The sequence below is a fragment of the Sus scrofa genome, chromosome 6 (genome assembly GCF_000003025.6).
Source record: "Sus scrofa isolate TJ Tabasco breed Duroc chromosome 6, Sscrofa11.1, whole genome shotgun sequence".
In the NCBI taxonomy this organism is placed as follows: domain Eukaryota; kingdom Metazoa; phylum Chordata; class Mammalia; order Artiodactyla; family Suidae; genus Sus; species Sus scrofa.
The window spans coordinates 96625183-96645609 of record NC_010448.4 but is presented as its reverse complement, the minus strand read 5'-3'; the positions used below and the strand labels follow the sequence as shown (position 1 = coordinate 96645609).

General features: G+C 46.8%; 1 protein-coding gene across 1 annotated transcript in view; it reads left to right on the top strand.

The window, feature by feature from the left end:
• The window catches only part of CEP192 (centrosomal protein 192), a 122241-nt gene that overhangs the window by 88191 nt on the left and 13623 nt on the right, over positions 1 to 20427 (top strand). Inside the window, 14 exon segments of the mRNA XM_021096019.1 lie at positions 221 to 339; positions 1633 to 1809; positions 2996 to 3086; positions 3246 to 3422; positions 6705 to 6965; positions 7219 to 7331; positions 9916 to 10025; positions 11874 to 12024; positions 14128 to 14303; positions 14776 to 14899; positions 16110 to 16215; positions 16896 to 17103; positions 18730 to 18809; positions 19537 to 19632. Of these exon segments, the coding sequence (XP_020951678.1) occupies positions 221 to 339; positions 1633 to 1809; positions 2996 to 3086; positions 3246 to 3422; positions 6705 to 6965; positions 7219 to 7331; positions 9916 to 10025; positions 11874 to 12024; positions 14128 to 14303; positions 14776 to 14899; positions 16110 to 16215; positions 16896 to 17103; positions 18730 to 18809; positions 19537 to 19632 (1989 nt within the window).

The window sequence follows — 20427 nt, the reverse complement described above, 5'->3', positions numbered from 1 at the left end:
TGAGGGGGTGTCTGTGACCCGGAGATGGCGATGGGGTGGGAGACAGTTTGTTCTGGAAAAGGAGAATGAAGTATGCTCTCCAGAAAGCAAGGTGGAGCATCGATGGATGAGCAGGAGGGAGGTCATGTCACAGAGAGAGGGTCGAGGAGGCGGGAGCGAGCGTGAGCGAGGTGTGTCTGCACCACCAGGTAGCATCTAGTTACACTTTGGAACTGTCTAGATCCCAGGGCAAGGAAGCCGCTTGTCAGTGGATCCAGAGAAGCTGTTCCTCAAACCAGGAGAAGAACATGAAGTGGCGGTTTCGTTTACTCCGGAGGATCCCGGAGCCTGTGAGGAAAGGTAAAACTTCTGTGGCGGCCGGTTATTTAGATGTACTGGGCCCCCAGCCTCAGGACAGAGCACGTGCTTCTCTCAGCCAGTGCACGGCCCTCTCCTTGAGCCTCACATTCTGCTCTTTCTGTTCACTCAAAGTCTCCGTAAAACAGCTGCCTAGAAAGTAAGAAATCCCTGTTTTCACGCATTTTCTTTTTCTTTTCTTTTTTTGTCTTTTTTTGCCATTTTTTGGGCTGTTCCTGCAGCATATGGAGGTTCCCAGGCTTAGGGGTCCAATGAGAGATGTAGCCGCCGGCCTACGCCAGAGCCACCACAACGCGGGATCCGAGCCACGTCTGCGACCTACACCACAGCTCACGGCAACGCCGGATCCTTAGCCCACTGAGCAAGGCCAGAGATCAAACCCGCAACCTCATGGTTCCTAGTCGGATTTGTTAACCACTGAGCCACAACAGGAACTCCCTTCACACATTTTCTGACTCAAGTAAATAATACCGTGTCTGTGTTGGTGTTTTTCATTCGCTTTTTTCTCTCTCCAAGGAAGCCATGCATTGTCAGTTGTTAAAGATGCTTTTCCTCATCCCTTCTCCAGGCCGGTGACTTTTTTTTAGGGCCACACCCACAGCATATGGAGGTTCTCAGGCTAGGGATTGAATCAAAGCCATAGCTACTGGCCTACATCACAGCTATAGCAGTGCCAGATCTGAGAGGTCTGTGACCTATACCATAGCTCACAGCAATGCCGGATCCTTAACCTGCTGATCAAGGCCATAGATCTCACCTGAATCCTCATGGATCCTAGTCAGATTTGTTTCCACTGAGCCATGATGGGAACTCCAGGGCCAGTGACTTTTTGATGCCCAGATCTTATAATGTCAGGGCACCCTTGTCACCAGCATTTGAACTGCTTGATAGAGTAGCTTAGCCACTGCCCTGAGATACACATGGTCTGTATCCTGCTGGGTCCCTGAGCACCCTGGGGAGGAGGGGGCGGGGGGAGCACTGGCTGTGCCACTGGTAACACTTGTGTCCCCCTCAGGCTTTCCTCAGCCCTTCCAAGACCTTCCCCACCAGGCCTTCCAGGCCCTTTCCAGACCCCCAGACCCCGCCCCCACCCGGCTTTGCTCAGCCCTTCACAAACCCCTGCCATCTTCTAGGGCCAGATGGCTCCTTCTTGTCTGCATCCTTGGGGTGTAAGCTCCAGGGGTGGGACGGCATTGCATCCTCAGCACCCAGCTCAGTCTCTTGGATACAGGCATTGAGTTCTACACACTGAACTTAGATGGTTTTGTTTGTTAGGATCTTGAAAATATTCGTGCAGCCATTTGGGCCTCAGTACGAAGTGCTATTAAAAGGTGAAGTAATTTCTTCAGGAAATCAGTCTCTGACACCTGGATCTTGCTGCTCCGATATCCCACCAATTTTATCAAACAAGCAGTTTCTGGCCTGGGGTGGCATCCCTCTCGGTAGAACCCAGTAAGTACGTGTGTGGCCTCCGCTGCCGAGGCTTTGTTGTCATCGCCTAATGCTCATTGTGACCATGGTAATAGAATTGAAATAAAGTTACCTCCCATTCCTTATTCCTTCTGTCATCACTTCCAATTTTCTAATTAAATTTTCACCTATTTTAAAAATACAAGCCCCCAAAATTGGGTGTTAATTTTCTTGAGGTCTTGGGTGAATTCTCTGCTGATGACGAAGCTTAAGCAATTGGGAGTGTTTTTGCTCTTCTTCCTGCAGTCTGGCAGAGAAATAGGCATTGCATGGGGTTCAGGAGCTTACAGCCCGGGTGACGGATGGCGTGTGTTCTTTATGCAGCTCTTAAGTACAGGCTTGTCTCAGCATGCAGAGTGGCTGTGACTTTGGGGTGCTGAGCCCCTCAGTAGCTCCTGTGCCAGCGCAGTCAGTCTCTAAACACTGCACATGGCTTTAGTTGGCCTTGTTTTTATGAGAAAAAGTTTTTGAGAAAGTCTTTCCTAGTCAGTGTGGCTTTGCTCAGATGTGCTGATAACTGAAGGTCTTAGATTTTATTCTAAGGCTAATTAAACTCAGCAGCCTTTCCCTTTTAACAGACCACAGCTTAAATAATTTAACTGCCAGTCTTCAAAATTTGAGTAGAGATTTATTCATGTGTTCCCTGTTCCCCAGTGAATGGAAGGTTCATATACTTTCAAAGATGTAAGGATTTTCACACTCCCAGCCATGGCTCTGCATGTATCCATTCTACTTGCATTGTAACTTTAAAAATAAGGTTAATTCAGTATGCTGTTTAAGAGACTGCTTTGTGCAAATGAGCCTCTCGGAGTGAAAAATCTGGGCAGTGTACTTGAGACCCTTGTTTCCACAAAAGGTAGGTTTTGGAGCTAAGTGCGGTATTGATTTAATGACTTAATGAGTTTGTTAATCTGAGTGTTCATTTATTACTGCTGTTTTATAAGACAGATAATACCTAACATATAGTAGAAATGATAGGGCAGCTGAGGAGCCCCAACCGGAGAGATTAAACCAAAAAGCTCCTCTGAGAAGGTGAGTCTTGTGGGTCTGTTCCCAGTCCCAGTCAGGCCACTCCCCACCCCGAAGGCCCTTTTAGTTGCCGTTGTTTTTATGATGGTAGCAACGTCGACAGAGGAAAACCACCTTTACAATGTGTCTTTGTTTCTAGGCTCCAGAAATTGGCTTTAAGAAATAATTCCATATCTACCACCCAACTCTTAAGACTGCTTATTAGAGGACAGGACCAAGATTGCTTTCAGGTTTGCCAAATTTTGTTGTTTCATATTCCATCTAGATCCAGAACACTTACACATGGGCACCATCTCATGTTTTTCGTATTTGAAGGGTTCACGTTAGGGTTCTGGCCTGTTTTATTTGTGCTGCTGCTGTTTTATGCACAGATTGTTTCTCCCTTGTAGCTTCAGCATACATTTGGTTCAGAAGAGCGACTTACCAGTAACTGTGAGATCAGAATTCGTCCAAAAGAGGACATTTGCATTTCTGTGTTATTTGCACCTACTCGATTATCATGTATGTTGGCCAAACTAGAAATTAAACAACTTGGAATTCGATCACAACCAGGCGTTAAGTTCACGGTAAGATAATTTTATTGCTTTTTGTTCCTTCCATGGAGTTTATGACATGTTGGACTATTGGCTAAATACTAGTAAATTTTACATACTCTGCTTTTTAGAAGTCAAAATATGTGATTACCTAGATGTAGAAACAAATCAGGGAGTAATTGTATACTTCTTAGAACTGTCCTGTTACAAAGGCAGCTGCTATGGTGTTCCTATAAGTCACAGTCTGTTCCAATGCTTGTAAGTTTCATTTCAGTTGTAAAATTTTGAAATGTGCTCAACTTTTCAGGAACCCATTTTTTGGCAAATCCAGATCCAACTGTTTAAGACACTGACTTTCAAGTACATCTTACTCTTCCCATTCCCCAAAGTATCTCTTGACACTGCTTGTTCCAGTGCCCTGGGGACAGTAGGGATACAGGGGCAAGAGCTTTGCAGTTTGTTTCTTCCCAGCAAGATTTGCAAAGACTCCAAGGCCTTTCTTTAGCTGGATTCAGAGCCCTGAGAGAAAAAGATGATACTGTGGAGAAAGGAAAGGAGGACCTTAAAGCTGAGCCATTCCTGGCAGTGGGACTTGAGCTGAAGCTTTGGTGCAGTTCCTAGTGTCAAAGAAGACATGTGAGGGAGTTCCCATTGTGGCTCACTGGGTTAAGAACCTGAATAGTATCCATGAGGATGTGGGTTTGATCCCTGGCCCCCGCTCAGTAGGTTAAGGATCTGGCGTTGCTGTGGCTGTGGAGTAGGCCAGCGGCTGTGACTCTCATTTGACCCCTAGCCTGGAAACTTCCATGTGCCACAGGTGTGGCCCTAAAAAAGAAAAAAGAAGAAAAGGTCATGTGGTAAATTACAAGATTAATAAAATATCTGAAAGGTTTTTGTTTGGTTTTGTTTTAAAGAGTGGGTATTTGTGGCAAATCTAGCTTTGTCTGACACGAGCTAACATGCTCTGGAGCCTGCACTTGGTACATGAGCTGGGCTGGGCAGTGTGAAGGTGCACAAGGCCTGAGGAGCAGTGGTTCTCACCTTACAGGGGACATTTGTGGTTGTTGCCTAGGAGTGGGGAAAGTGCTCTGGCACCTGCTGAGGGCAGGCTGGGGTGCGGCTGACACCCCATGGTGCATAGCACGCCCACATTGGCCACCCCAGCCTGGCGTCCACTGTGCTAAGGTTAGGAAACCGCCCTATGGGAAGAGTTTTTCTGGTCGAAAACTCACAGTCACATTTTGAGTTGGCAAAGGATTCTTTGAAACATTTTAATTATTAGGAATGAGAGATGGTTTTTAAGGAGTGCATCGTGACGGGTAGGGCAGTGTGTTTCCTGGCAGCGTGCCACTGCCCTACCTTCTCACTTACAGTGGGGGTTCTCTGGCTCCTTCCTCCTGGTGCTGAGCCCTGTTTAAGCCTGGTCCCAGGATGGCACACTGGGGGCCTCCCTTCCCCCATACCCACCACCTGCATGGGTCGTCTCAGGCCTGAGTCCGTGCCCACCATCTGGCGTGGGTCTTCTTGGGCCCGTTTGAGTCCTGGGCTCTCTGGTTCCTTTTCCCACTTCTCTCTGACTCTGCAACCCAAAATTCATAGGATTATATCATCATAGATTTTTCTGCCCCCGCCCTCCCACAATTTTTCATGTTTAAAATTCAGAATTACTGGGAATTTGAAAGAATCACATGGTGAACACTCACATACCCCACCACCTACATTCTACAGGTAACATTGTGCTGTATTTTGTCACATCTAAAAAACTTAATGGAGTATACCTGATTTATAATATTGTATTAGTTTCAGGTGTACAACAGAGTAAATCAGTTAAATATATATTCCTTTTCAAATTATTTTCCCGTATAGGTTATTGAGTAGAGTTCCCTGTGCTATACAGTAGGTCCTTGTTAGTCATCTATTTTATATATGGTAGTATGAATCTGTTAATCCCAAACTCCTAATTTGCCCCCCCATTTCTCCTTTGGTAATCATAAATTTGTTTTTGAGATCTATGAGTCTGTTTCTGGTTTGTGGATAAGTTCATTTGTACCATTTTTTATTAGATTCCACACATAAGTGTATCATATGATATTTGTCTTTCTCTGGCTTCACTTGGTATGAGAATCTCTAGTTGCATCCATGTTACTGCAGATGACATTATTCTATTCTTTTTTATGGCTAAATAATATTCCATTGTATGTATGTATGTATGTACCACATCTTCCATTCCTCTATTGATGGATATTTAGGTTGTTTCCATGTCTTGGATGTTGTAAATATAAGGGTGCATGTATCTTTTGGATTTATGGTTTTCTCTGGATGTATGCCCAGGAGTGGGATTGCTGGATCATACGGTAGTTCTATTTTTAGTTTGTTGAGGAACCTTCATACTATTTTCCATAGTGGTTGCACGAGTTTACATTCCCACCAACAGTGTAGAAAGGTTCCCTTTCCTCTGCATCTGCTCCAGCATTTATTGTTTGTAGACTTTAAAATTTTATGGCTGTACCCACAGTATATGGAAGTTCCTGGGCAGGAATTGAATCTGAGCTGCAGCTGTGGCAACACCAGATCCTTTAACCACCATGCCAGGTTGGGGATCAAACCTGGACCTCTGCAGCAACCTGAGCCACAGCGGGAACTCCATTTGTAGGCTTTTTGATGTTGGTATTACATTTTTAACTGTCCATCAATTCATCTTTTTTTATGTATTTCAAAGTAAAAACACCAGTATGTTTCATGCTAAACACTTTTTTTTTTTTTAGGGCCACACCCGCAGTATAGGAAAGTTCCCAGGCCAGGGGTCAAAACGGAGTTACAGCTGCTGGCCTACACCACAGCCATGGCAACATCAGATCCGAGCTGAGTCTGTGACCTACACCACAGTTCACGGCAACGCCGGATCCTTCACCCATTGAGTGAGGCCAGGGATTGAACCCGCATCCTCATGGATCCTAGTTGGGTTCGTTAACCACTGAGCCACAAAGGGAACTCCCATCATGCTAAACACTTTTTAAGCAAGCACATCAATACTAATATCATTATTAGTCCAAATTTATCATCTAAGCTTGGTTTCCACAACAGTGAAATAATTATTCTTGGCATATTGGAAAGTAATTTTGTAGCTCTTTGATTTGGATTCCCTTCAAAACATAGTCTTTAATAGAATGCTGGATCGGAAGCAGGATAAACTACACAAAGGGTAATAATTTTAATTGTAGTAAATCTGTATTTATATTCTTCTGACTACAATTTAATCTGCTACTCTTTGCTTGCATAACAGTAATTTTGGATGTATATATTCTGTACTTTCAGATACCTTTGTCTGGATATGGAGGAACAAGTAACCTGATTTTGGACAATGTTAAAAAATTATCTGACAGTTACATGGTAACAATGAATGACTTAGTGCCTGGCAAAGAAAGTAGAATTGTTTTTTCTGTTCGTAACACTGGCTCTCGTGCAGCTTTTGTTAAAGCAGTAGGTTTTAAGGATTCTCAGAAAAAAATTTTGCTGGATTCTAAAGTATTAAAGATTGTTCCAGATACATTTGTGCTCAAGGAAAGAACACAAGAAGTAAGTATAAAAGTCTCTGCACTAAAAATATGAACTCATTTTTAGGTTGAAGTAATAATTACATATTTTATGGCTGAAAGCTAAAATCATACTTGAAAGTAATGTAGGATAGAAGGACTTGTCTGATCTTGGAAATGCTGTTTATGTGCATTTGTGTCTGGTGACTGTTCTCCTGTGACAGTTTTTTCAGAGTAAAATGATTTTCTTAGCAATATTTATTATATTTACTCCTGATTTTTTTTCTCGGCATCAGGATGTTACTATAATATATAATCCATCAGACAGCGAAAGCAATTATAAAACCACACAACTATCAACTATATACTTTTTTGGTGGAGATGAAATTTCAAGACAGCAGTTTCGAAGGTGGGTTATGTCCCTAAGACCACTGTGAGAACTATTCAGTGGAAACAACAGCAGCTTTAAAAGTGGTTGGGATTGAGGATTTAAGGGACATGCTTCACAACTTATTCATGCTCTGGTGGGTGTAAAATCTCGGTAAAGTTGGGATGGCTGTTATGCTACCTGTAGGAGAAACTGGCGGAACTACTGCAGGACGCTTGTCCCCTGACTTCCTGCAGTGCTCCTTTCCAGATGTGCCCCTCTCCAGTCCGAGTCCTCTGATCACTGAGTGGTGGTGCAGAAGAGTGTCAGAAGATTTAGGAAGTGTCAGAAGATTTAGTACACAGTGTAAACACACCTGACCTGGGACATTTCTGGGAATGCTGAGAATTGTTTGAAAGGATCAAGCTGTATTTTACAAATATGTAGGTCTTTAGTTACTGAAACGTACTTCTAAGAAATTAGGTACCTCCAGTTAAATATGGTTTTAACATGCTCGAATGTTGTCAGCTGTATACTTGGGCCCAGGTGTGGTTAGACATTCTTGTGTGTCGTTGTCTCACAATGTGAGATATGACGCTCCTGCTGATCTGGTGAGGAGGGTGTCTTTACCCTGAGCCAACCCGGCCTGGACCGTCTCTCCTTCCTATCCTTTGTGCTTCACTGTTTCACTCTGATGCACAGTTTAAAGCGTTGTTCTCGTTTTAGTCTGTTTTTTTCTTTTGGTTTTTTTTTTTTTTTTTTTTTTTTGGTATTTTTATTTTACTTTTTAAGGCTGCACCTGTGGTGTATAGAAGTTCCCAGGCTAGGGGTCTAGTTGGAGCTGCAGCTGCTGGCCTACGCCACAGCCACAGCAGTGTGGGATCTGATCTGCATTTGTGACCTACACCACAGTTCCCAGCAATGCCGGATCCTAACCCACTGAGTGAGGCTAGGGATCAAACCCACATCCTCATGGATGCCTAGTCAGGTTCTTAACCTGCTGAGCCACAGGTTCAGTTTTAGTCTGTGCAAGACTCTGAGAATGTTTTAAGAGTTACGTTGTGACTTGCTCTGAGATGGTAGCATAGACACCGTGTGAGGAGCTCAGCTTCAAACCTGGTCTTGTTTCTCAGTTGAGCATCTTAGAAATAGCAGCTGACATTTGGAGAAATTAGAACACAAGGCTCTTTGGTTTTCCCCCTTTCTCTCTCTTAGGTTTACAATCAGCGATTACTTCATAACTCCTTTTTGCCATTAATTTATAGTAATGAGATTTCTTTTGTTGTGAACATCTGAGAAGTTTTTTTGGTTTGTTTTGGGTTTTTTTTGGGGGGGGGTCTTTTTTTAGGGCTGCACCCATAGCACATGAAAGTTCCCAGGCTAGGGGTCGAATCGGAGCTGTAGCTGCCGGACTACACTGCAGCCATAGCAATGCCAGATCCAAGTGATATCTACAACCTACACCACAGCTCACGGCAACGCCGGATCCTTAACCCACTGAGCAAGGCCAGGGATCAAACCCGCAACCTCATGGTTCCTAGTTGGATTTGTTAACCACTGCGCCACGACAGGAACTCCGAACATCTGAGTTTTATAGAGATGTTTGCATTTCAGTTCTCTCACTTCAGAATTCTCTAGATGTCAGACGAAATTTTATGGTAATTTAAACATTTTCTTCTATTGTCTTATTTGTATGACTTTCTTGGCATGGGGTGTTTTTTTTCTGAGACATATTCTAACTGACCAAATTATCACAAATAATCACAATGTGTGACCTGAAAAGAACCTAATTCTTTCTACTTTTCAGTTAGAGAGTTCTTGTGTGTTTGTGTGTGTGTGTGTGTGTGTGTGTGCGTGTGTGGTGTGTGTGTGTGTGTGTGTGTGTGTGTGCGTGCGCGCGCGCTTTAGGGCCACACCCAAGGCATATGGAGGTTCCCAGGTTAGAGGTCGAATCGGAGCTGTAGCCACCGGCCTCTGCCACAGCAACACTAAATCCAAGCCTCGTCTGCGACCTATACCACAGCTCATGGCAATGCCAGATCCTTAACCCCCTGAGTGAGGCCAGGGGTTGAACCTGCATCCTCATGGATGCTAGTCAGGTTCATTAACTGCTGAGCCATGACAGGAACTCCCAGAGAGTTCTTATTTTAATGCATAACTGAAACTGGTGATGGTACTACCATGCATAACTTTCAAGAGTTTTCTTTTTTTTTTTTTTTTTTTTTTGTCTTTTTGTCTTTTCTTGAGCTGCTCCCGCGGCATATGGAGGTTCCCAGGCTAGGGATCTAATCGGAGCTGTAGCCACTAGCCTACGCCAGAGCCACAGCAACGTGGGATCCGAGCCGCCTCTGCAACCTACGCCACAGTTCATGGCAACTCCGGATCCTTAACCCACTGAGCAAGGGCAGGGACCGAACCCGCAACCTCATGGTTCCTAGTCGGATTCGTTAACCACTGCGCCACGATGGGAACTCGAGAGAGTTTTCAAAACAAGTTCTCTTTTTAAAATTACTTAGATTGGAATTTACGACATCTGTGTAGTAATGGGAATGGCAGGTGCGCTAATAAAATCTGACGAAGGGTGTTTGAGAAGCACAACCCTTCTGAATATACCCTCTGCTGGCAGAGCCGTGCTGCAAGACCCGGGGCTGGTGAGGCAGGCCCTGCCGGCGCACAGCGTGCTGCAGAACATCAACTTCGCCGTGGCCTTCCAGGATGAGCTGCAGGTTGCAGAAGGTAAGGAGCTCAGCCTGGGTTGAGGTTTTGGGGTCCAGGCACATGAGAGTGCCTTGACAGGACTGTGCTTTGGGGTCTGGGAGGGCACCCCACTGAGGACACCACGGGCCGAGGTGCAGAGGGAGCTGTGGGTTCAGACTCTCAGGACAGCCAGCCACGCCCTCAGTGGCCTGCGAGGGCCTGAGACGGAGTGGAGCTGGGCTTCATGGTCTCTGGGTGCCGGGTGGCCTCTTGGGTGCTGGCTTCCATGGGGGCACATTGTGTCCAGGGCAGGGAGGAAGCAGCCCCACTTTGTTCCCTCTCAGCTGTACACTGGATCCTGCAGAAGGTGGCAGTTGAACTTGTTACATGATTATTTTGAAAAACAGTTGTTGGAGATTGTCACAAGCATTTGTAGTGATCTTTTGCAAAATGTGTAATTAATGTGGCAAATAATTTCAGTTAAAACTTTTTTTTTTTGTCTTTTTGTCCTTTTTAGGGCCGCACTTGCGGCACACGGAGGTTCCCAGGCTAGGGGTCTAATCAGAGCTGTAGCTGCTGGCCTGCGCCGGAGCCACAACACCAGATCCGAGCCACGTCTGCAACCTACACCACAGCTCACAGCACTGCCGGATCCTTAACCCACTGAGTGCGGCTAGGGATCAAGCCTACAACCTCATGGTTCCTAGCCGGATTCGTTTCCACTGTACCAGGATGAGAACTCCTCAGTTAAAACTTTTGGTCAGATGTTTTGTTTAGTATAAATTTCAATTTATACTATGTTTTTTCTAAATTTCCATTTAAAAAATAGGTAATTCTTAACATCTTTTTCCTTTTTTTTTTTTTGTCTTTTTTTCTAGGGCCGCTCCCACAGCATATGGAGGTTGCCAGGCTAGGGGTCCAATCAGAGCTGTAGCCGCTGGATCCTTAACCCACTGAGGAAGGCCAGGGATCGAACCTGCAACCTCATGGTTCCTAGTTGAATTCGTTAACCACTGCACCATGACGGGAACTCCAGCACCTTTTTCATATGTACAATTCAACCATGTTCTACACAGTTTCCTGTATTTATAGATTCGGGTGGGAGCTATACAGTGATTCGCCTCAAGCACTGTCTGATTAGGCTGCATATGGCGGTAATGCTTGTCCTGCTGGTTAAATATTCACGAGACACCACTTAGGAAGGGTGTGCTTTCAGCCTCTGGGCTCAGATTCCTCCCTGCTGAGTGGAGATGGCACCTCCTTGGGAGATGTAGAGGTCATAGCAGTGCTGGCCCACTGTGCCTTATAGGGGTTTGTTAAAGCTCCCAGCCCTGAGAGAGCTGTTCCTGGCTTGTACTCAGGGGCCTGACACCCAGGGAGTTGAAAGAGTTTGCCAGAGGTCACAGAGCTGTTGGCTAGGGCCAGAACCTGAGCTTCCCATCACTGGTACTGAGCCATAGCTTTATTTCTTTTTGTTTTTTTTTTTTAAATGTTTTTATTTATTTATTTTTTGCCATTTCTTGGGCTGCTCCTGTGGCATATGGAGGTTCCCAGGTTAGGGATCTAATTGGAGCTGTAGCCACCAGCCTATGCCAGAGCCACAGCAACATGGGATACGAGCCGCATCTGTGAGCTACACCACAGCTCACAGCATCGCCGGAACCCTGACCCACTGAGTAAGGCCAGGGATCGAACCCACAACCTCATGGTTCCTAGTCGGATTCATTAACCACTGAGGCACTACGGGAACTCCCTGAGCCATAACTTTAGTCACTGGCCCCCAAGCTAAGAAAACATGAGGCAATGCAGAAGTCTATAAATGTCTGTTTCCCTCGTAATGTGATTACCTGAAAATTCATGTATTTCAAACGTTATTTTCTATTTCAGTCTATGATCTTCCTCAGCGGCCCAATGACGTTCAGCTCTTTTATGGAAATATGCGCAAGATTATCCTTTCAGTAATTGGGGAATTTAGAACATCCACTCCTAACAGAGACCACCATTCGCCTGCGTCCCGGGCTAGCTCAGAGCCTTCCAGGTAGGACTCACAGAGCACCTCTCTCCAGCCCTCCAGGTTATTTGATCCATTAGAAAGCTGATCTTTCCCTTGTACTTATTGGTGTTTTTAATCTCAAAATGTGCATCTCACCTTTATTTTTAAGTTGAAATGATGCCAAATTTATAGAAAAGTTTAAAAATGACAGAGAACTGCTGTACACTGCACTGAGATTTCCAGTTGTTAACGTTTTGCCCTATTTACCTTGCTGCTCTTTATGTATATTCACTGTTTTTCTGAGCCGTTTTGGAGTGGGTTGCAGGCAGGATGACCAGTTAGTCCTAGATGCGCTTTTGCTGCTCCCTGTGTAGCCAGGTGAGGGTGCCGATGTGATAGAGGACTGCCGCCCAGGGCCCCAGTGACCTCCTGTGTAACTAAAACAGGAACCAGAAGCTTCCTCTTTGGTCTGGGATCTAATCTGAGATCACACATGCATTTGCTTGGGTTGTCACTGAATCTGTTTCCATACCGAGAGCCCCTCGATGTTTCTTTCACAGCTGAGAAATCACACAGGGTTGGCTCATCAGGTGAGGCCTACAGATGCAAAGATGTTGTCTAGAACCATGCTTCATTAGGAACCTGGGGTGAAGCATGGGAGACCTGGGTGACTCGTGCTCCCCAGGTCCCCTTCACACCGTCAGCATTCCACTCTGGCCTAGATGTAATACGTCCGTAAGGTATGGGTGTCATATGTCACACAAAGGTTACTATTTTAAGCACGGAAAGTCTATTTTATACTTTTTTTTTTTTTTTTTTTGGCCACCCCTGCACCATGTGCAAGTTCCACCATAGTAACAACACCAAATCCTTAACTGCTAGGCCACCAGGGAACTCCTTCCCTGTACTTTTAATGTTTATTTTCTCCCAAGATAATCAAAGATAGTAGTTATATATATATTAAAAGTTATTTTGGAGTTCCCATTGTGGCTCAGTGGTTAATGAATCCTCCTAGGAACCATGAGGTTGCAGGTTTGATCCCTGGCCTCACTCAGTGAGTTAAGGATCCGGCATTGCCATGAGCTGTGGTGTAGGTCGCAGACGCGGCTCAGATCTGGTGTCGCTGTGGCTCTGGCGTAGGCCGGCGACTACAGCTCTGATTAGATCTCTAGCCCGGGAATCTCCATAAGTTGCTGGTGCAGCCCTAAAAAGGCAAAAAAATAAAAACCTTCCTGAACTTTCTTAGCATTTCTTACACTAGTATTTTGCCCAGAAGATTTTGTTGTAACTTTTTTTTGGTGTTAACATTTAGCCCAGTTATCATTATTCACCTGTAGATACGTGAAGGGTTTTGTTGTTTTCATAAATTATTATTATTACAACTATTTTTATTTATTATTTATTTTGGCTGCTCCACAGCATATGGAGTTCCTAGGCCAGGGACCAGATCTGAGACACAGTTGTGACCTATGTGGCAGCTGTAGCAACAGCGGATCCTTTAACCCACTGTGCCAGTCCAGGGATCAAACTTGCATCCTGGTGCTGCAGAGATGCACTGATCTTGTTGTGCCACAGCAGAACCCCCATAAGTTCTTAATATTGGGTAGTTTTCTAGTAAATCTTTTTGTTGTTGTTGTCTTTTTAGGGCCGCATCCACATCATATGAAGGTTCCCTGGCTAGAGGTCAAATAGGAACTGAAGCTGCTGGCCTATGCCACAGCCACAGCGGCACTGGATCTGAGCCACATCTGCTACCTACACCACAGCTTACAGCAACGCCAGATCCTTAACCCACTGAGCAAGGCCAGGGATTGAACCTACGTCCTCATGGATACTAGTCTGGTTTGTTAACCACTGAACCATGATGAGAACTCCTCTAGTAAATCTTTTAAGAGACCTCAGATGGCATGCAAAAGTCAGAGCAGGAAAGTCACTGTGTATTCCAATTAAAAGTCAATATAACCTATACTGTCCTTTATTTTTTTTATATATTACTTTAAGAATACACAAGAAGGATTTTTAGTCAATGAAAAATATACATATATAATGCACTTTTAGTTTTATCTAAGTGTTTTTAGATTTATGAAAAATATAAAAATGTGACACAATCTGCTTTCTCATCATTTTTAATTTCTTTTCTCTCTCCAGTGACCCTGGCAGTTGTGGGAAGCATGGGGGTAACGTTTCTTTGGATGTTTTGCCAGTTAAAGGTCCTCAGGGCTCCCCGCTGCTTTCCCAAGCCATTCACCCACCTCAGGACAGATCGGTCTCGGAAGAAGTGTGGGCTGTGCAGCCTGAACACTTGGTCCTGGTCGCCCCTTCTTGTGAGTGTGTCCCCAGGACCCGGAAGACAGACCAGCTCCATGCCAGTGGGACTGGTGCTCTAGGACCCAGCCTGAGCACTGCCCTCCCCAGGCTCTCACTCTGCCCTCCCCACCCAGAGGGCTTGTCTGGTGCCTGGTCTCTTTTACCCTTAACACTGATGTAGGTGGTCCAGAGCAGCACCAAGTCCAGTGCTTACATTCCTGCCCATGATAAGGCAGATGGTAGCACTTTCCAGATTTCCTTCCTCCTCTTTGTTCAGTGTTGAACTTCGTTCAGTATCTTTGTAGTTTCCAAGAGTAAATGAAGGTCTTGCTTTACCAGGAACTTGAAATTTCTGTAATTGGGCAGTTGGGAAAGCAAAATGCGTTGGTATTGTAGTGTATTTATTTAGGATTTATTTTTACTGTTTGTTAACCTCTCTTTTTCACTAATGCTAAGTGTAAGTAATACTTTATTTATCTGCCATCATAGATGATATGGGGAAAACTGGACGTTTCCAGATCATCAACCATTCTGTTAGGTTACTGAGATTTGAGCTGTACTGGCCGGCGCATTGCCTGACAGTGACGCCACAACATGGGTTTATTGCGCCAGAGTAAGTATGAGCTCCCTTTCCTCCGGTGTCATCACATACTGGCGTGGTGACTTTCTGGGGTCAGATAACAGGCTGTTTTCCTCACTCAGCAGAGTGGTGCAGCGCCAGCTTCCTGCAGAGCAGGCGGGGCCCTGGGAGCTGGGGTGAGCTCCAAACCGCTTGCCAGATGGGCCACACACACAGCCAGCCACACTCTGGACTGAGAAGGTAGCTGGGAAGACATGGGCGCTTCTCAGTCTTCTGTCCTGCCTGCACCTCACTCTGCTGGGTCATCTGAGATGCTTTGCAGATGCTCCCGGACCCCCTGACATGTCTTCTCCAAGGGGTGTTTTAAGTCGAAAGGAAGTCTTCGGACCACATGGCAATGAGTCACTGCCCATGTGCAGCCTGATCCTTGACGGACAGGCCTGAGCTCTTCAGCTTCTTGGGACTACTGCTGGGGTGACCCAGGATATGCTTGTCCAAAAGGGCTTCATATGTGGGAAGAACAGTGTGACCTTTGCTCACTTGTGTGAAACGATGGCGAGTGCACTTCAGAGAGTTGACTTGACCAAGACTGAGTTAAGGTGTGGGTGGGGACGCTCCCAGGAATCCTTCCTAGGACGAAAGCAGTCTGTTGAATGGTTGCTGTTTGCAGAGATGCGAGATGATGGCACAGGCTGTTGTCAGCAGCTGCATAGGAGGTGCTCCTGCTCTGCCTTTTGGGACGTGGGCACCGAGATTGCTCGTGTCCCTGGCCATTCCTCCTCCGTCACAGATGTGGTCACATTGCCCACATTGTCTTGGATGTCCCTTAGCTCTGAAGGGAGCAGTGAGCACAGGAATCTGTGAAAAAGAAACCATCCTTCCCACCTCCCCCATTCTCTCTGGTTGTGATGGTGCTGGCATCCTTTACCATCTCATGGATGGCTCAGAGCTTCTGTGCTGTCAGGCTTCTGTGCCAGAAATGTTTGCTTCGAATTACTGTTTAGATGGTGTTTCTGTGGGGTTGTCCCTTTCCCATGAGCTTTGGCCTTAGGTTCTTGGGTTCGTGCCTCTCAGCTTGTGTCGGCTGCTGGGTCACCATGCGTGGGGTGACCTCTTGTTCTCTGCTCCTTCTGAGCAGTGAGGGAGCGTCTGGTCCCTAACACAGCAGCATGCACACCTCTGGTGGTTACCGCTGCGACAGGGCACAAGGGCCTGGCTCTCAGTGTCATGTTCTTCTTTTAAGGAGTAAGCTGCAGATTCTGGTGAGTCCTAACTCCTCCTTGTCTGCAAAACATGCAATGTTCCCGTGGAGTGGCTTGATCTACATTCACTGTGACAATGGGCAGAAGGTACTTTTTAAAATGTTTTTTAATCAATGTTTCTCTTTTTTTGCAGTTTAAGTGTTGTAATCTTTATTGATAGCACTTATATTTCAGAAATCAAATCGAGGTGTCCTTTCTGCCCAAACATACTTACTTAAAGAGAACACTTGAGCAGGGTTTTCCATGTGGTCTGCATGAATCGGCTGGGTGTCTGGAGTGGATAGTGGGCCTCATGACCATCATTAGCATGAAGAAAGAGGGGCCTGGGGGACAGGGATAAAGTCAGACATATACTCTGATTTGTGAAGGGACTTTATGTTCTCAGTTCATCAGTCTTTCATCTGTTTGGCATTACTTTGCTCTACCATGATTTAAAAATAGGCATTTTGAGAATTTGTCCTGGCTCAGCAGTAATGAACCCAACTAATATCCATGAGGACCTGGGTTCGACCCCTGGCCTTGCTTCTGGTTAAGGATCTGGCATTGATGTGAGCTGTGGTGTAGGTCGCAGACTCAGCTTGGATCCTCTGCTGCTGTGGCTGTGGTGTAGGCCGGCAGCTGTAGCTCTGATTTGACCTCTAGCCTGGGAACTTTATATGCTTCAGGTATGGGCCTTTAAAAAAAAAAAAAAAAGATAAAAATAGGAATTTTTTTTTTTTTAACAACAGTTTCACTTGCCTCTTACCCTTTTGTGTGGCTCATTTCAGAAAATTGTGAAGGTTCAAATTCGAGAAGACTTGACCCAGGAAGAACTTTTCATTCGTTTGACCTCCAGTGCCCCTGGAGTCCTTTCCCTGGGACCTGAGCCCTCAGTTAGCCATCTGGTGAAACCGCTGAGAAAACCGCCTTCCACCAGGGTTGAGATAAGAAACAAGACTATTATTTTTCCCACAACAGAACCTGGTGAAACTTCAGGTATGGGATTGCAGGGTTACCTGATTCAAATGTCTACTTCTGTGTTGGGTAGAAGGCTCTCCACCTAGTTAGCCATGGTTCATGATGGGCGCAGGCGTCATTACTTCAGGTCATGATCAGGTAGTTGCTGGAAATCCTTCCAGTTATGGGCTGGATTGGGGGAAGCTTGAAATAGTAACACATGGATTCTAGGCTTCTAATAACTCTGTAGTCTAGGAGTCCTGGACTTTTCCTCTCACACCCATCCCTTCCAGCTCTCCAGACCAGAATTGCTGGGGTGGCTGAAGGAGAGAGGAAAGTGGGTCGAGCCTCACTGTCATTTAGGATGTGACAGTCAGGCTGTAGACCTGCCCACCTCCTCACTGTGGAGCGCCCGCTGTGACGAACCCCGCCTCTGAGGGCTTGGGGTGTGAGAGAGAGAAGCTTAGTGTTGGTCATCCAGCCTCCTTCCTCAGAGGGCCTGGGAAGAATACTGCTTTGGCTCCTGTGTGTGCCCACCCTCCCTCCCTCCCCCGCCCCCCACAGTGTCTACAATTGTAGGTAAACCTCTTAGATAGGATCTGGCTCCTGGCCCCCCGTCCCTTGCCGTTCCAGCCCAGCCCTGATCTCAGGGCCATGTTTGGACTCAGCACTTCCTGATTGTTCCCCCCATCTTTCCAGCTCAGTTCCTGCAGGAGTTAGAGCTGATCTCTGAGTTCTCAGACCCCCAGGCCCCTGGCCCTCTCACGTTTCCACTGCCCACTCCTTCTGGCTCTGAGGTCTGTCACCCCATCCCCCTGTGTCCTGCGTGCCAGTCCCACCCTCATTCAACCCCACTGTCTCCCAGCCCTTGAGAGTCTGGAAACTACTGTGTCGCCTGTTTCAGGGGTACCCCCCCCCCAGCTCCTCCTGCGGGGTCTGTGCTCTCTTCCCTCATGTCCTCAGCAGTCAGCTGTGCCACTGCCAGCCCTGAACTTGCTCCTGTCAGGTCACTCAGGAGCTTTATTTTACCAAATCCAGGCCCTCTTGTGTCTGTTAGTTTATGCTCAACACTCACCCTCTAGGCACTGGCCCCCACCAGGTGCCCCCTCTGCCGCTTCTGCCGTCCTGAGCCCCAGCTGTCACCCCAGGCTCACCCAGGTTCCACATGTGGATGACTCACACGGAGCTCTTGTTGACCCATGACCCCACTTCTCCAGCCTCCTCTGCAGTGGCACCACGGCCGCCCACTCAGTTGAGCCAGTTCCCTTCAGTCAAGTCTCTTCGTCCTTCTGTTCTCCTGTCCCATCCATCAGCAAGTCCTTCACTGACTTTGCTCCCTTGGCCCCAACTCAGGCCTGATGCAGGTTACCCTGTGCTGCAGTGACCTCAGCTGGTCTCTGCCTGCACCTCCCTGCACCCCGCAAGCCACCCCCTCCCTGCTTGGCACCTGCTTCAGTCCTTCAGGAGCTTTGCATCACACGTCTGTTAAATCCAAAGTGTAGCTGTCAGATAGGACTGTGTTAGGAAACAGTATCGTCCAGTTGGCCTCCTGGGGATTTAATTGCATCTGTTCCCTGTGATGAGGTAATTAGTACACGTTGTCACCGGAATCTGCGCAATTACTTACCCCCAGTTTGTTTGAGTTGTGAAATGTGTCCCTTTTAGGAAATCACCTGGAACTTGAGAATCACGGGGACACGCAAGTGCGATGGTACCTGTCATCTCTAGCCCCTCCTTATGTCAAGGTCAGTGCTAATTGCCTGGAAGGTGCTCTTTTTAATGTTTGAGTGTCTGACCTGTGCTCATAGCTGGAGGTTGTTGGCTTTTGCTTCTCCCCCTCCTGGGGGCTCGTCCTTGTGGGCGGGGATCACTCCAGGGTGGGGCTCTTTCTCACAGGCTGGCTCTGAGCTGTGCCGCCCTGGACAGTGAAAGGTGTGCTTTCTCTGTTTAGCACTGCCTCCTGCAGCCCTCAGTTTTATCTAGAATAACTTTATTTTGAAAAATATATAGACATGTTATTACAGCATGAGCATGCACTTTCCTGTCCTGGGGTCATGGGGGCGCAAGTGCAGGAGGCAGAATTGACTTCCTTTGGCAGTGTGTCCAAGCCTCTCTGCAGACAGCCTGTGCTGTGTGTGTGGTCACGTGTGGTGGGGGAACACATTGGCCTCTCTGCCTGTTCTTCGTGCGACTGTAATGGTTTTGAGCCGAAGACGTGTGCAGAGACAGTGCAGGACCCACTGACAAGGGACCAAGTGTTGGTGCTGCCTGGGGTCAAGTAGCAGGGTCGTCAGGGTCTTTGAGGAGGCGGCATCCCACAGACTATCACAGCCGGGAGTAAGCCCAACCCGGGGGTGCTTCTGGCCACCGTGGAACAGGCTGGCTGTCCTCAGTGACCATGAAGAGAATGTGTTGCTGTGGCATCGACCCACCAACTCTGTTGTTTGTCCTGACTGTTGCCTCTCTCCATAGGGAGTGGACGAGAGTGGGGATGTTTTTAGGGCTACCTATGCTGTGTTCAGGTGTTCTCCTATTTCCGGTGTCCTGGAAAGTCATGGAGTCCAGAGGGTGAGTGTGGATATTTTCCCAGCCTGGTAAGAACACATTGTCCACTGCCAGGAGCACCTCGCTCATTCTCACCTGGGACCAGTGCTGCCCACGGCCAGGCACCTGCAAGAGCGGCCACGGTGCCGGGCAGAGCTCTGCTCCTGCCATGGGATGTTGCACTGAGAAACATGGCACTGAGCTCAGTGCATCGAGTTACAAACTGATGTAAGCACTTCGTCTGGTGGCGTGTTGTCAGTGCTTAGAACACATTTCCAGTAGTACTGCCCTGGACAGCAGTTTTACCCACTAGCCACAGTCAGAAAGGTCTCCTCTAGCCACCTACCACTCAGTGTTCATGAGCAGTCAGCGGTGTCCTGGCAGGTTCTGATTTGTTAGTATCGCTGACCTTGCCCCCTGGGGTACCCTCGGGGTGGGGGTGGGAGGCTAGTTGTTCATGTGGCCTCAGTGACATACTTTATTTTTCATTCTAAAAGCCAAACCTATCTAAACTATAGCATTTACGTGGTATGTAGTACTATCAGAGATTCAGACTTAGAATAAGTTGTGGAATATAATGTGAACTCTTAACTGATGCAAGAGAAACTTTGAGCAATGATAGAGTCACAAACTCAGTGGCTTCACTGGGTCCAGAGGGGCTCCATCTGAGAAAGGTGTGCAGTTCTGCAAGCATCGTCTGTTTCATTTCCCACATCACAGGCAGCAGAGCAGGGAGCACACATTGCTCAGCAGAAGTTCAGCGTCTGAGAGGAAGTTGCAGGAAAGCCCCCACACAAAAGACGTCTTCTGCTGATGGAT